This window comes from Pygocentrus nattereri, chromosome 19 (genome assembly GCF_015220715.1).
Source record: "Pygocentrus nattereri isolate fPygNat1 chromosome 19, fPygNat1.pri, whole genome shotgun sequence".
NCBI lineage: Eukaryota > Metazoa > Chordata > Actinopteri > Characiformes > Serrasalmidae > Pygocentrus > Pygocentrus nattereri.
The window spans coordinates 23,917,202-23,932,713 of NC_051229.1; the positions used below are offsets into that span (position 1 = coordinate 23,917,202).

Below are 15,512 nucleotides of genomic sequence, written 5' to 3' on the forward strand. Positions count from 1 at the left end.
GAAATTTAGCAGCCAGTAACAGACACACAACACTATACATTAACCATAAATGGGTGTAGACATATAACAAGAATAAATAAACCAGAATCCTATCTACAGGCATATATACAAATAGTAAAAAATACAGCAATCTGTGACATCTATAACCTGAGATGAGAGATGCAGTGCAATAATGACTGTTCAAGAATTTACAGGTGACGGCAGAATGACCACAGAATGAATAAATAAATTTGTGCATATATTGTACCAAATAAAGTGTCTAGTGTCCAGATGTGCAAAATGCGCTATGAGGTATGCAGAAAGTGCAATATGTGCAGCACGCTGTCTATACGTGCAGATGAATAGATAAACACAAGATAAGCATGAGATTCAGATTCAGTCCTCCTCTCCCCCCACTTCTCTGCTGGTCCCCCTGGGAAGAGTTGAAGAGACTGATGGCTCTGGGGACAAGGGACCTCCTGAATCTGTCCATTGAGCACCTCTGTGACAGCAACCTGCTACTAAATATGCTCCTCCTGTCCATGATGATGGTATGCAGTGGGTGGCCATCATCCTCCATAATGGAGAGCAGTTAGTGTAACCACTATGACCACTGTTGAAGGACTAAGGGATGACCAGCACAAAATGTGCAGGAACAGATGAGCTCTTAGCTCTGATTTTACATGTCTTTATACAGCACTTAAATGAACACTGGATTACGCTCACCGGCCACTTTATTCAATTGCTCAATTGCCTGTTAACACAAATAGCTAATCAGCCAATCACATGGCCCCAACTTAATGCATTTAGACATGTAGAGGTGGTCAAGACAACTTGCTGAAGTGCAAACCGAGCATCAGAATGGGGAAGTGAGTGGCTTTGAACGTGGCATGGTTGTTGGTGCCAGAGGGGCTGGTCTGAGTATTCCAGAAACTGCTGATCTACTGGGATTTTCATGCACAACCATCTCTAGGGCTTACAGAGAATGGTCCGAAAAAGAGAAAAAATCCAGTGAGCGGCAGTTGTGTGGACGAAAACGCCTGTTGCTGTGAGAGGTCAGAGGAGAATGGGCAGACTGGTTTGAGATGATAGAAAGGCAACAGTAACTCAAATAACCACTTGTTACAACTAAGAAATGTTTCCAATACCTTGTTGAAAGTATGCCACAAAGAATTAAGGCAGTTCTGAATGCAAAAGGGGGTCCAACTTTTTACTGTACCTAATAAAGTGGCCAGTGAGTGTAAGTACTGATTGTAATGTATTTTACTGCACTTATGTATTGTATTTTATTGCATTGGGTGACTTTTTGTTTCTAGCAGTATCTGAGCTCAGGACTAGCCTTCTCTCTAACCTATTGGTAACTAGCAAAGATCCTTTCTCTAGATAGACAAAGCACTTAAGTCTGGACAAGAGCGTCTGCTAAACACTGTAAATGTAAAATGTGAATCTACAAAGTAAATAAGAAAACAATAGTGTCCTGAAAGTTTCCCAAAAAACTGTATTTGAAAGTTTAATAAAACTTCAAAAAAGCAGCTTTGGTTTTATCTCTCTGTCATTATCAGTTACTAAAAAAATACATATGTTTTAGACCAAATCCTTAAGACAATAACACATCAGCCAGCATAAACAACTTGTGTAATAGTTTCCTGTGATGTAGATTTTAGAGGCATTTAAGACTTTCAATGTTTGGTTCTTATCGCCTCCACTATGTAGAATTCTAACTAAGCCTCTCTAGAGTGAAGAATTTCAACTCAAACCACTCAGAATGACTAATCTGTAACCATTTACTTATGCAAGAACTTCTGTTCCTTCAAATTTCTGTCAACAATATGAATCTGTAACATATAGAGGGGATGCACAAAATAATTAAACCACCACATGAAATACTTATTGGTCTTTTTTATCAGATACACCTATCATATAGGTGCATTTTGTAGGTTTAACATTGCAAAATTACAGACTGCAGCAGACACCACCCCATTAAACAACAGCAAAGGACCACCATCAGACTAGATATTATTTGGGTAGTGGACCATTCTAAACAATGCTAAGTTGTACAACGACAGTTGGGATACAGTCAGTAATAACACACCTACAAAGCACACTTACATGGTAGGAGTACCAGATAAAATGGCCAGTGAGTTTGAGTATTTTACATGGTGTTTTAGATGGTACACCCAATGTATGCTTGTTTTTTTGGGACTAAAAGCTTTACACATATGTTATATAGAAGAAAGATTAAGTTTATTATAAAGATGAACAAATAAGATATGTGAGCAACATACACATACATATTTCAACATTATATAAATATACAGATACTGCATGTGTACGTGGTGTTATAAGTAGGTGTGTGTGCTAGTCTCTGTTATGTGTGTGGCATGCATGTCTCTGGTCATGTTGTTCTTTTCCTTTAATTTGGCCTGCAGCAGCGTGTGTTCCACCACTCCCATACGCACATCCATTTGCTGAATCTCCTGCTTCAGTTTAGTCAGGCTCTGACGGATCTTCACCACCGGGGCTATGAACATGTGTACACAGAAACAAACAACACTCAGAATAAATATATATATAAAAAAAAAACAATTGTTAGGCGAGCTAACTATCTGTAAGTGTGAGTGTGTGCTGTTTCACCTCCATCTGACATGCTGCTGCCCTTTTCCTCCATTTCCTGTTTGACTTTCTCTAGCTCTTCACTGATCTGTGCACAATGTTACAGGAACATCATAGGAACAGTTCTATTAGTAAGTCATTTAAAATATATGACATATTAGTTTTACAATTATTGTTTTAGTAGTATTGTAGTGATTATATGAGCTGTCCGCAAATGTTTTGCAAGCTGTTGTTAGTGAATTAAATGTGGCGTCTTTATGTTTTATGCTGATGTTGGAAGAAAATCTCCAAAATGGTAACTTTACAGGAAAATGAAAAAACTTTACTTTTAATGTAAGTCAAGTCAATGGAGTGAGACTTTTTTCTGTGTAACTTTGGGCCATTCGTTTGGGTCCATTCATCACAAAATTTACGCACAGTATAAAGGACAACATGTATAACAACAAAAATGGAGATACAAGGTTTTTTTTCACACAGCAGCAATATGTTGTATTTTTATTACCTCTGCTAATGTTCTGGTTCTCTCTGTCACTCCTCCACTTCCCTGCTGATAGAGTTCTTTGGCCTGAAAACAGACACAAGCACACACAAACACACACACAGGATTAGCAACAGATAACTTGCCTGAGTAAGTACAATGAAGGACAACAACCTCACTTTTCAGCACTTTTAAACTGAAATTTCTTTAGGTGCAAGACTTAAATGACTCATTTAATTTAATCCAGATCAAATAAACATTTTACAAAAAAGAACACATGACCCATACTTCAATTATCTTCATGAGCTGAGATAAATATGCAGAGATCATCATGAATGGCTGACAAGCCTGACAAGTCTGCCTTAAGAGCTTTAGTTGGCAAATAAGTTTACCTCACTGAGTTTAGACTGTGCATTCCGGTAATCGGTGATGAGATGTTCCAGCTGAGAGTTAATGTACTTTTCCCTACTGCCCACTTTCTCCTGAGTCTTACTGATCTCTTCCAGCAACTTATCTAGATAGCCCTGAAAGCCACAGACAGAAAAACAGAAAGTCAGACGGGTGCTCAGACAGATACAAACAGTGAGCTCCAAAAGCATTTAAAGGGGATTCCACCACATTCAAAATTTGTAACAATTTTGATTACGCACAATGTACACAAAGTCATTCAGAATGGTTTGATGAGTCATGTGCCATTCTAAAGAAACTTATGAAGTCACTATTGTTCACAACGGTGGTGATAGGCATCAGAACACTGGCACTATGTATGTGTGTCTGTTTATATAACAAACCTTGGCCTCCTTCAGAGATGTTTTGATGCCGTCCTGGTGCTGATGCATTTGACTTACATGGATTCTCCAATCCTATGATAATAATAATAATAATAATAATAATAATAATAATAATAATAATAATATCAATAATAATAATAATAATAATAATTAGTTGGCTATTATTCAAAATAAAAGGACAAAGATAGTTATTGGTCCCCATCCTCATTAATGTCTCATAAATTTTAATCCAGCTGTATGCATAGGTCTTAACTTAAACAGCACGGTACAAAACTTGAAAAAAAAAAAAACAACAACAAAAAACAACAAACAAACAAAATAAAAAAAATCAGATGTTGCACAAATGTTTGCAATAACTTTGGACCTTGACATCTGAACGGATGGTGACTTTGAGCTGGGGCAGAACTCTTTCCACCTCCAGATTCCATTCGGCTGAATCTGTTACAGACTCCAGGATCATTTCTGGCCTCGCCCCTCCTGCCTCCTACACACACACACCCATTCGCAAGCATATAGATTTATATACACACACTAAACATCTACGCTCATACACTGACACACAATACCAGCATTACATAAGCTTCAGTCACAACTATCTCAGGGAGGCTCACCTCCTGTAAAGAAAGTGAGAAAGACAGAGAGAGAGAACAATTGAAAACATTTTTCAGTAGATATGAAAACATGTGACACGTTATAATGCTCAAAATAATAATAACACAAGCCCTATATGGTTGCATGATTGAAGGGTTTTTGTCTGTGCCATGATCATTAAATTGAATATAAAATTAACAAACAGGTCATCCAGAAAATCTCTAGTCCTTTATGACTAGCAACGATGGGCTGAGGCTTGGCAAATGCTTTTGTGGTCCTGTTTCACTTAGTACTTCATTAAAGCTGAGGGTACTCCAGACCCTTTGTCTGTGTCCTATGTGGCCCGAATGGTTCGGACATTTGGTAAGGTGCTGATTTTAACTCACACTCTGATTGCTTCTGGTCTTTAGCTCTTCCAGATCAATAACATCCTCTTCCTCATCAGGCTCCTCCTACACACACACACACACACACACACACAGAATCTAATCCTGTACTGCATATAGAGTGTATATTATATTATTCTAAAATACAAAAAGTAAATAGATGCCTTTAAACATACTTAAACACAATAAAAAATACAAACTCAATCAAAAAACAGTTGGAAGAGTAGATAAAATGAAAACAAAAACAGAAAGCAGTGATTTATAAATCTACTTCGACATGTATTTGAACAAAAACTGTAAAAAGACTAGATATGTCATGTTTTACCTTATCAAATCAAATTCATTGTTCGTAAATATACACTGATTCTGAAATTGATGCCTTCTACAAGTTCCAAAAAAGTTGTAACAGGAGCAATTTGAGACTGGGAACATTGTGAAATGCTCTAAAAATATCTTAAACAGGTGACGCAATCATGCTTAGGTTTAAAAAGAGCATTCAGGAAAGCCCTAGTCCTTTATGAGGATGGGTAGAGGCTCGTCTCTTTGTAAAAATGCATCAGCAAAAAAAAACAAAAAAAACAACAGCGGTTTAAAAAATAAATGTTCTTCAGCCACAGATTGCAATGATTTTAGGTATTCCACCCTTTACAGTGCATAATAACATCAAGAGATTTAGGGGAATTCAGAGAAATCCTTTTGCATCAAGGGAAAGCCCAAAAAGCACAACTGAATTCCCGTGACCTTTAGCCCCTCAGACAACACTGCTTCAAAAAACAGCATGCTGTCATGGATATCACATGGACTCAAGAAAACTTTGCAAACAATGTTATCATTAAACACTGTTCACCAGTGCACCCACAAATGCAAGTTAAGACTGTACTATTCACAGTGAAAGTCAATGTCAACAACATCCAGAAATGCCATCACGTCTCTGTGCTCAAGCTCATCTAAGATGGACTGATGCTCATTGGAAACATGTATTGCGGTCTGATGGGTCAATGTTTCAGAGAGTTTATGGAAATTATGGATTGTGTTCTCAGACACCAAAGTAGAAAAGGACCACCCAGATTGTAACTAGAAAAAAGTTTAAAAGCAAAGGGGCTGTCAAGTTACGGGGGAATATTAGTGGGTAATTTGCACATCTGTGAAGGCACCATTAAATCAGACACTAATTTTCAAGGAACATTTTGGAGCAACATATGCTGCCTTTCAGACAATGTCTTTTTCAGGAATGTCCATGCTTATTTAAACATGACAACACTAAGCCATATTCTGCACATGCAAAAACACATCTGCATAATCAGAGAGTACAGGTGCTAAAGTAGCCTGCTTGTATAGCACTGAAAACATGTGGCACATTATAAAGCTCAAAATAATGATAGCAAAGACCCTACTTGGTTGCATGATTGAAGAATTAACAAAAGAACAAAAGAATGGCAAAAAAAAACATTTTTCAAAACTGGATGAATTGTTGTCTTCAGTCCCCAGATGATTATTAAGTTCTGTTTAAAGCAATGGGATGCATCATAGTGACTAACACGTTCGTGTCCCAACTTGTCTGCAACGCAGTCATCATATCTTGAATGAGTGTATTACCAATGAGGTTTATATGGTAAAACTAATCAAATATTGTGTTTCTGTACCATCTTAATACAGGCCAAACCAAATTTATAATTTAGTGCTTCCTGTTTTTATTAGCATTTTGCAAATTGTATTCCAGGATTTTTGAAGTTTGCATATACAAAATCACTTTGAGGTAAAAGAAGAAGAAGAAGAAAAGAAGATTAGAAATTAGCCTTGTTTTACTGTAAGAGAGGTCAGTTGGGCAATTCATGGAGGAAGTGTGACAGCTCTGTGTATTGTCTAGTACTGAGTATGTATATGTATGTAATCATGTTTGTGAGTGTGTTTGCCTCACAGTCATCTCCTCCACTTTACTAAGTGTGAGCTCAGCATCATCTTCCATCACAGACTCCTCCTCCAACTCTTCTGAGGGGTAAAGAGGCCTGAGTAAAAAAAGTAGGACAGTGAAAGCAAGTGTTGTTGTTCTAAGTTCTTGTTAGTTTGTTCATTAATCCTTTTGGATGTGTATGTGTATATGTATATGTGCATGTATGTTACTTCTTCCAGATGAAGTCTCTACTTTTCAGTGCTTCCTCTGCCAGGCGGTCCAGGACGTAACACACATGCTCTCCAGAACCAGACTTCAGTTTAGAAGGAGGGAAATCCACTAGACCTCCCTACATAAAACCGCACACATACACACCAGTCATCAGAGAAAGGCTGTAAGTGACGTTTGTCCTTTTTGTATGTCTTTTACAGTACTAATTACTATAGCAATGGTACTTTTGTATCTCGGCTGCTCACTCTCTCTCTCACACTCACGCACATACACATTACTCTGATCCCACATGGTTATTACTGACCAGGGCTCGGAGCTGGGAAAGGACGTTGGAGACAGTGGCGTTGGGGTCATCATGCTCTTGTGGGGTCTCAAACGGCCGGCCACACAGTGTTATGAGCCACGCTGCAATCACACTGAACATATAGAACTGCTCCCCGGGGTTATTTGCTGTGTATGGACTTGCTACAAAATAATGCCTAGGAGAGAGCAAGAAAACGCGCGCACACGAACACACACACACACACACACACATACAGAGAGAGAGAGAGACAGAGAGGGAGAGAGAACAGAATCAAGATTTGTTACAGGTAACGCTAAGTCGGTTTATAGCACAGCCTTTTTGAACAGCAACAACTTGTCAAGTAAAACGGGTTCATTGGTACGTCTGACTGTGTACGTAGCTACGATTGTTTCAGCGGAATGCAAGTATCTGGCACCAGGTCGCCGTGCAATGGATGCAACAGCTAGGTTAGCTATGTGGGTTTGAAAACAAGCATGACGGAGCCGACCGTTTAAAAAAGCTTAAAAACTAACGGAACTTAACTAACTAACTAAAACTAACTAACTTATCTAAGCGCTACTGTTACCACTCGCCAATACTGCGCTGGGTAAAGTTAGCGTTGTGTCGCGGCTAATCTTAGGCTAACCTAGCTAGCTAACCTTCTCGCCTGACAGCGAAAAATCAGTTAAGCCCTTTCTTGATGTAGTCAATGCCGTTTAACTTGAGAAACACTTTAGAAACATTTACCTAGACAACGGTTTCATGTTGTGCTTTACAAGAACTTGCTCCTCATAATCCAACAGCTTTAGCTTATCCAGTAAGTCCTCCATAACCACGAACATCTGATGCTGTGCTCCGGGACCCCGTTCATCGTCCTCTCCTCTTCGGCCATCGTCTGCCATGCTTTCTGTCAAAGTAGTTGCCACATAGTCAGTCAAATTCCTGCAGTGTGCGTGTTTATCAACAGTTTTTTTTTGCATTTTTATACATACCAAAAGCACCTAAGTGCGAACGACCTGTGCTGCACTCAGTGGTTTGTTTTAGTTACTGTCGTCAGGAAAGTGGGGCTGCGTTCAATCAGACAGAAACGTGAGCAAACGTTTTGTGAAACTCCTTCACTGAACGTCAACGGTTTTTTTATTGAAACGAAAGTCTGTAATAACATTTATTTAGAAATAAAACGGACAAAACTAAATTAAACGTTGCTGTCCACGGTAAATACAAGTTCAAAAATATTCCAAGCTGAGAAATTTCCACCAAACATTTTGCTGCCATTGCAGTCTGCCAACTGTCATGTATGTGGTATGTAGAAGTTGTTGAGTTGTTCTTATTATTTGTGATAAAAGATTTTTTTATGACATCGTGAGACTAGTGAGAAAAAAGCTTATTAAAAGACAGTAAGCGTAGCATAAGCGTATAAATTGTAACATTGAAATTAATTCCGAATTGTATTGTATTCAAATTTGAAGCTTTAGCACACGTTATAATTTCATTCATTCTACATTTTAACCCCTCTAGACCTACCACATATAAATGAAATGTAACTACACTTTAAATAGATTGTTCTTCAAGGGTTCTTTAGTAAAGATAAAGGTTCAATATAGAACCATTAACATTCAAAGAACCTTTTGCATGATTAAAGGGTTCTTTGCATTGTGAATAGGTTCTTCAGATTGATGGAGAATGTGTTTTATATGGTTCTAAATAAATCCTTGAAAATGGTTCTTTTTATTGTTACAGGTTTGGAATCGTAACAATAGCAGAACGCTTTTTGATGTTATATAGAACCCTTTTCAAAAAGGTTCTATATAGGATTATCTACAGCACATTCTCCATCAATCTGAAAAAAATATAACAATGCAAAGAAACCTTTAATTATGCAAAAGGTTGTGTTAATGGCTCTATATAAACCATTTTCTTTACTAAAGAACCCTTGAAGAACTAGCATTTTTAAGAGTGTACTATTACTTAGTCTCATGATAATGTGCTGATTTCTCTGATGTGCATGTCCCTGTAGAAGTGTTTCTGTGTGGCAGTGCTACAGTGTTTCAGCATTGTTGTTCTCGTTTCTATAGCAGCAAAGCACAGGTGTGTAAATTTCTAAAGATGTGACATGAACCACTGTCTTAGCATTTAGTATGTGTGTATCTACATGTGTGGGTGTGGGACAGAGAGAGAGAGAGAGAGAGCATTCCAGTAGAGCTGCTCAGCTGTTCATATTTATTTCAAGTCATCTTTTTTTAGCAGACATGTCAGATACACACACTGACTCTATCTGACATGCACACACAAATATAGTATTGGGATCAACTTGGACTTTAGACAAAAATTTCTTGTGATCTCTACCTTAATTCTGTTTATTTTATTAAAATAAAAGATTTAACAGTTTATTTTGTCACTACTAAAACAATCATAATACTATTGAAATACACAATGTTTATTTAGTGTCCGTTTCGGTAGTGACAATTTTCTTTTATTTTGAGCAAAAAAAAAACAACTCAAAAATGCTATCCAGTACATGACTAGTGAACACAGCTCTGAACAGCTGCACACACACAAAATCATTATATTTCTCATTGAAACACACAAAAACACACTTACCTCAATACAATGGGATCTAATTGCTCACCATGTGGCCAAAATGGATAGGGATTGCTCTAAAATACAGGATTTTGGCTAAAATAAGGATCATGAAAAGTGACACAGCACTTTTTAAATAAAGTTTTTTTTCCATTTAAGAAAGCAGAAAGATAGTTTAAACATTGAAAAAATATCAAAAATAATCCCAATAAAAACCCTATAATTGATAATTTTGTATATATTAGCTTACTGTCTCTGTTAATGACTTGGGTTTAAATGGATCATAACAGTGTTCTTGTAAATAATAATAATAATATTACTTGTAAATGTCTGAAAATGGTCTGAAAACTATTTTTTTCTCTTGGACTGCTGTTTGAACTAATGTGGTAGTTTCATCCATAAAAAGGTGCTGGGACAACTTTGAATACTTGATAATAGAAGCTGAATGCATCACTGGTGCATATTTCAGTTCTTTATTGGCTGGTCAGCAAGCTTCTGTTTTATCATTTTAGGATGAGCACTCATTTGGATGAGCCAAAGACCTGGGCCCAACAAAACTTTGAAGAAACCTCTTTCAAAGCAACAAGAGCAGGTAAGACATTTAAGCAACTTTGGATGCTTGTTTAATATGTAAAAACCTAATACAAATGTATTGTCATATGTTCATATTTATATGTAAGAACACTGCATGGCCTTTGCACTCAAAATGTGTTTTTTTAATGGTTAACTCTTGGATGGCTTTCTCAGTGTTTCTTAGTTAGTTTTGTACATTCGGAATGAGCTTCAATTGATCACGGAACAGGGGAACATTTACAATTTGCATAACCAAGCATTTTTTCTCCCAGTTTTTTGGGCACAACACGGATGGGTTTTTTATGTATGACTGTACTCCCTTAAAGTACCCCCTTTAAGGATGAGTTTAGTTACTTGAATGAAAGCAAATACACTCACACATAAATGCACTGTGTTTGGATTCAGGACTCATTACTTGTATTCATAAACGTGACTTTATTCATAGAAAAACTTAATGCAGACCCAAGACTGTTAAAGCAGGGCAAAACAGAAAAAGGTGAAGGAATAAAATAACTCTCCTTTTCCATGCAGATGGCATTTACTGACTTTACATTTCTACATTTTTCTTTTGTTTCATTAGTGTCAAGTTAGGATAAAGTGTTCAGAAATACCTGTTCACAGACACTCACACACTACTGTAACTAGCCACCCTAAAATCCTTACAAGTAACCTCCTAACTGGATAAACAAGCAGACCTTTCCTTTCTCATTTTGTCTCACTTATACACACCAAATCTCACAGACATCAATTAGACATTAAAACAATTCCATGATTTCTGTGCAGCTCTGTATTATTGTTGATTCAGCAAAGTTAATTCAACTCACAGGATAATTATCAAGGGCTTTATGAGGTGGACTGCGCTTGTGTCCAGTTTAAGGCTGGGAGTGATGAACACTGACTTTGGCAATAATGTGGTCCCCCAGGATTGGGAATTATTCCTGATTTTTTTTTGGGAACTATGACACAGACAACTGTTGTCTCACTGACTGATTCTCTTTGTCAGATTCCAGCCTTGGTGGGCCACCGACTGCAGAGTTCAGCTTTCTTAAAATCTCATTAAATACACCTAATTCAACTTATCGAAGGCTGAATTCAGAGTGTTATAAGAGGGAAAACCTTAATTTCTGCAGAGCTGTGTCTGACCAGAACCTGAGTTTGACATCCATGTAATACGTTCACAGTGGGATTTAAGCTAAAAGGTTATAACCAGGATATTTGTTGTGAACTGGGTAATTACATCCACACGCTCACACACAGTTTAGTTCTCTCTCACTTATGACTTCTGATACTCATACTCTTTCTTAAGCACCTAATTTCATTTGTACTTCATCTCATTTTCTCGCACTCCTGTTTTCCCTCTATCTCTTCCTCCTCCTCCACCGTTTTCCACATTTCTCTTCCGTATCCATGGGGAACCTGCTCTACTCTTTCTCCGGAACGCGGGTGGCTCCTTCCTCAGACACAGGCCCCTCCCGTTTGCTCTCTGTGACAACCTCAGTGTAGGTGACCTCTGGGTTGGACTTCCTGCCTTTGGGTGGGGTCACAGCAGCCTCCGCCTCAGCTCCTTCCTGGCCCTCAGCGACAGCACGCTCCTTTTTGAGTTTGATGCTGGGAGCTTTCTTTGAAATGTTCTCCTTCAGCCTCTCGCCACTCTGACGCATCTTCTCCCGCTGCTCAGGGGGAATGATCTTCTCACCTAGGTTGTTGAACTTGGTGCCCAGAGTCTGTCCTGTCTTGCTCAGACTCTCCTTAGTCTTGCTGAGGTTCTCACGGGTTCTTTCACGGGTCTTACTCATGCTCTCCTTGGAGAATGCTGCTTTGATGTTCTCTATCCCCTTCAAGCCTGTCTGTTTCAGACGTGCCGCCCGTGACGAGTCCGCCTCCTCTACCACCATATATTCCTCATCAGAAGAAAGGTCTGCAGGCATCTCATATTCATCAGGCTCCACCTCCACATTGGCAAGCCCTGCCCCCTTAGGGGTCTTCGTCACAGCAACAGACGGCATTTCAGTCTCACCCTGAAGGAAATCAGGAAAATAAGTTGTGGAAATTAAGCTAGTTTACTCGATTAATAGGGCTTTACTCATAAAAAGAGCAAAAGTATTTTCTGATTTATACCAGTGCTTCTAAAATCTAACAGATGATGCACAGCAGTGCCAAACTACATAAAAGCTCCATTATATTCTTTAATTTTACTTACTAAATTACTTCCCTCTTTGATGTTACCTAAGGAGATGCTCTTAGCTGGATTAGTCATTTAGCTTATGTTGTGCTCTTACCAAATCAACCAAGTTACTCTCACAACAGCCCACTACTGTTTCAGATTGCATACTCAGATATTACCTAAAACTACACCCTGGGTTTATTAAAACAATGCAAATATATGATCATTATTGTGTGTGAGAGTACCTGGTAGATGACAACTCTGAACTTGTTCCTGGTGAGAAGTTCATCTTGTGTAGTCTCCACTTTCTTCACGCGGACATTCTGTTTCTCCACACGTGAACGCACCTCCTTTACATGAGCACTCACACGCCGGGCCTTCTGCAGCAACTTGTCAACTGTGCTTGCTGTAGCTCCATGATCCTGGGCCAGTTTGAGGAGCTCTGATTGGACAGCAGTTACGGATGTCTCAAGCTGCTGCTGGCGTTCTTCCATGCGCTGCTGGCTGGCCTGCACACCATCGATGATTGTAGAGACGCGTTCTAGCAAGGATAGGATCGACAATGCTGACACTGGCTGACCAGACTCATCCTCAACACCCAACATGATATCTCCTCTCTTCTCCATCTCCAACACTCTCACAGACTGCTGGTCTGTTTGGAGAGGGTAAGTCCTTACACAAACACACAGAGACCCTGGTGGGTAGGAGATCAGCCAGGCTGCGTAACCTGGAGATGAAGACTGACTGTTGCAAACGCAGAGACCTCTCCTGCCAGACAGCCCCCACCCACATACACAACACACATACACACACGCACACACACTCTCATACACACCTCAGAGATATAAATACAACTGTAAGAGGACACAGGGACATTTTTGGAAGTAGCAGTACAGGGAAATGAAACGGAAAGCCCCGATAATTTACAAAGTTTCAGTGTGTGTGTGCATCATTATATTAGGCTGGTGATTCTCATTTGAAATATTCAGCTACTGGACAGTATTGTGTTTGATGCTAGTTGTGTGTGTTGGTAATTTGGGGCAGTTAATATGGCTTCAGAAGGCCTAGTCACTTCACAGAGTGACCCCCCCCCCTTCTCTAGGGGGTACTTAGCCAGTTCAATTGAAGACAACAGCTGCAGTGGCCACACACACACGCGCAGTGTAACCTAACCTAGTGCATTTTTTTTCCTTGTGGAATTCAACTCTAACCTCCATCTGCATGCTGAAATTAAGGGTGTTTTCACATTGAGGTTTTTTTCTGATCTGGGACTGCTTGTTCTGCGTTTTAAAGCCCGTGAGTGGTCGAGGTCCTCCTGAAATTGGTAGTGTGGGGTTTGCTTAAGTGAAATCTGGTGCAGTCGACTGCACTTATGAAAGCTATCCCCTTACTTGATTGGTTAATTTTGTAAAGTGACTGCTAGGTATATTGCATCACTTCATTTTTCAACAGGGGATGAACTAATAGAAAAATTGAATATTTGACCGAAATCTTTCTGAAGGATGCTTTCATCATACCGTGTGCTGTTAATGATTATTATTATTGCATATAATAACAAATAATTCTACAGAATTAGTTCAACCTGTCCCACAGTAAAAAAAAAAAAACAATTAAAAAAAAGGGTATTTACTTAGAACTTAGATACAAGGAATTACAAATATTGTTATAATCTGTTTAAATCCAAGACATTTATTGAGGTAGTAATAAGCTAAATATGTACAAAATCAACATTTATAGAGTACTTTATACTGGGAGGTGGCTGTCCTAAACACTCACCCCTTAATACATTGCTTGTTTTTAACTTTCTATTTTATTTCTTTTCAAAGATTTTGATTTATCATGATTTTAATTTTTCAAAGAAAAAACCTTCAAACAATATAAAAAAAACGGTGTTTTCATGTCACTACGGAAACAGTCCATAGACAGAATTAAGTAAACTTAAGTAAAATATGCCGGATGTTTTCAGTGGTTCACAGGTCTGGACTGCAGGCAGGCCAGTTTAGCACTTGCATTCTTTTACTACAGATACATCCTGTTGTAATATGTGCAGAATGTGCTGTGGTATTGTCTTTCTGAAATAAGCAAGGACTTTCCTGTAAAAAACATTCTCACAGGCAGTAATGCACACTAATACCATTGCAGATGCTGGCTTTTGAACTGTGTGCTGATAACAAGCTGGATAGTCCCTCTTCTCTTTAGCCCAGAAGATGCAGTGTCTTATTTCCAAAACGAATTTCACTCTTTCACAGAGTAATGATCCCCTTCCCATCTTTAGTTCTGAGAACCCAGCCTCTCCGGAATGCTTTTTCTTTCAACTCGATCATGTTACTAACCTGTTGACTGAATTAGTTGCAAGATGCTCCATGAGGTTTTTTTTTTAATAGGATTACACAACTTTTCCAGTCTTCTGTTGCCCCTGTCCCAACTTTTGAAATATTTTGCTGACAAATTCAAAATGGGTATATAGTCCATTTGTTTCTCTGCATACCTCGTTAGCCCCCTTACACCCTGTTCTTCAATAGTCAGGACCCACACAAGACCACCACAGAGAAGATATTATTTGGATGGTGTGCTACTCTGTGTTGTGCTGGTATGAGTGGATCAAACACACAGTGCTGCTGTAGTTTTTAAAACACCTCAGTGTCACTGCTGGCCCGAAAACAGTACACCAACCAATAATATCCAGCCAAGTGTCCTATGACCACTGATGAAGAATGAAAGGCTCAAACTGTGCAGATGAGCCATCATATCTGAATTGGAGTGTCTTTACAGAATGGACAGTCAATCCAACATCAAGTTTAACTCACAGCATACTTCTGACTGAGGGGAGTGAAGGCACCCTGTGCTATTCAGCAGGGAACTGATAATAAACCGCAAATTCATTATTCAAAGAAACAGCAGCCACACAGACCTTGAGTGTGGGTGGGAAGTGACCCTTTTCCAACTGCTGCA

General features: G+C 38.8%; 2 protein-coding genes across 2 annotated transcripts; both read right to left on the reverse strand.

Moving 5' to 3' along the window:
- Positions 1–1,863: 1,863 nt before the first annotated feature.
- On the reverse strand, positions 1,864–8,326 carry ift57 (intraflagellar transport 57 homolog (Chlamydomonas)). The gene is made up of 12 exons (XM_017699242.1): positions 8,236–8,326; positions 7,991–8,150; positions 7,265–7,439; positions 6,960–7,078; positions 6,757–6,844; positions 4,839–4,904; positions 4,226–4,345; positions 3,862–3,933; positions 3,463–3,594; positions 3,095–3,157; positions 2,614–2,680; positions 1,864–2,500 (listed from the first exon to the last, which is right to left on the reverse strand). The coding sequence occupies exons 2-12, from the start codon at positions 8,143–8,145 to the stop codon at positions 2,319–2,321; spliced, it is 1,239 nt and encodes a 412-aa protein (XP_017554731.1). The 5' UTR covers positions 8,146–8,150; positions 8,236–8,326; the 3' UTR covers positions 1,864–2,318.
- A 2,457-nt stretch (positions 8,327–10,783) lies between these two features.
- Positions 10,784–13,350, reverse strand: cavin4a (caveolae associated protein 4a). Its single transcript, XM_017699243.2, has 2 exons — positions 12,806–13,350; positions 10,784–12,414 (listed from the first exon to the last, which is right to left on the reverse strand). Exons 1-2 carry the CDS (start codon positions 13,184–13,186, stop codon positions 11,818–11,820), a joined length of 978 nt encoding a protein of 325 aa, XP_017554732.1. The 5' UTR covers positions 13,187–13,350; the 3' UTR covers positions 10,784–11,817.
- Positions 13,351–15,512: the final 2,162 nt, after the last annotated feature.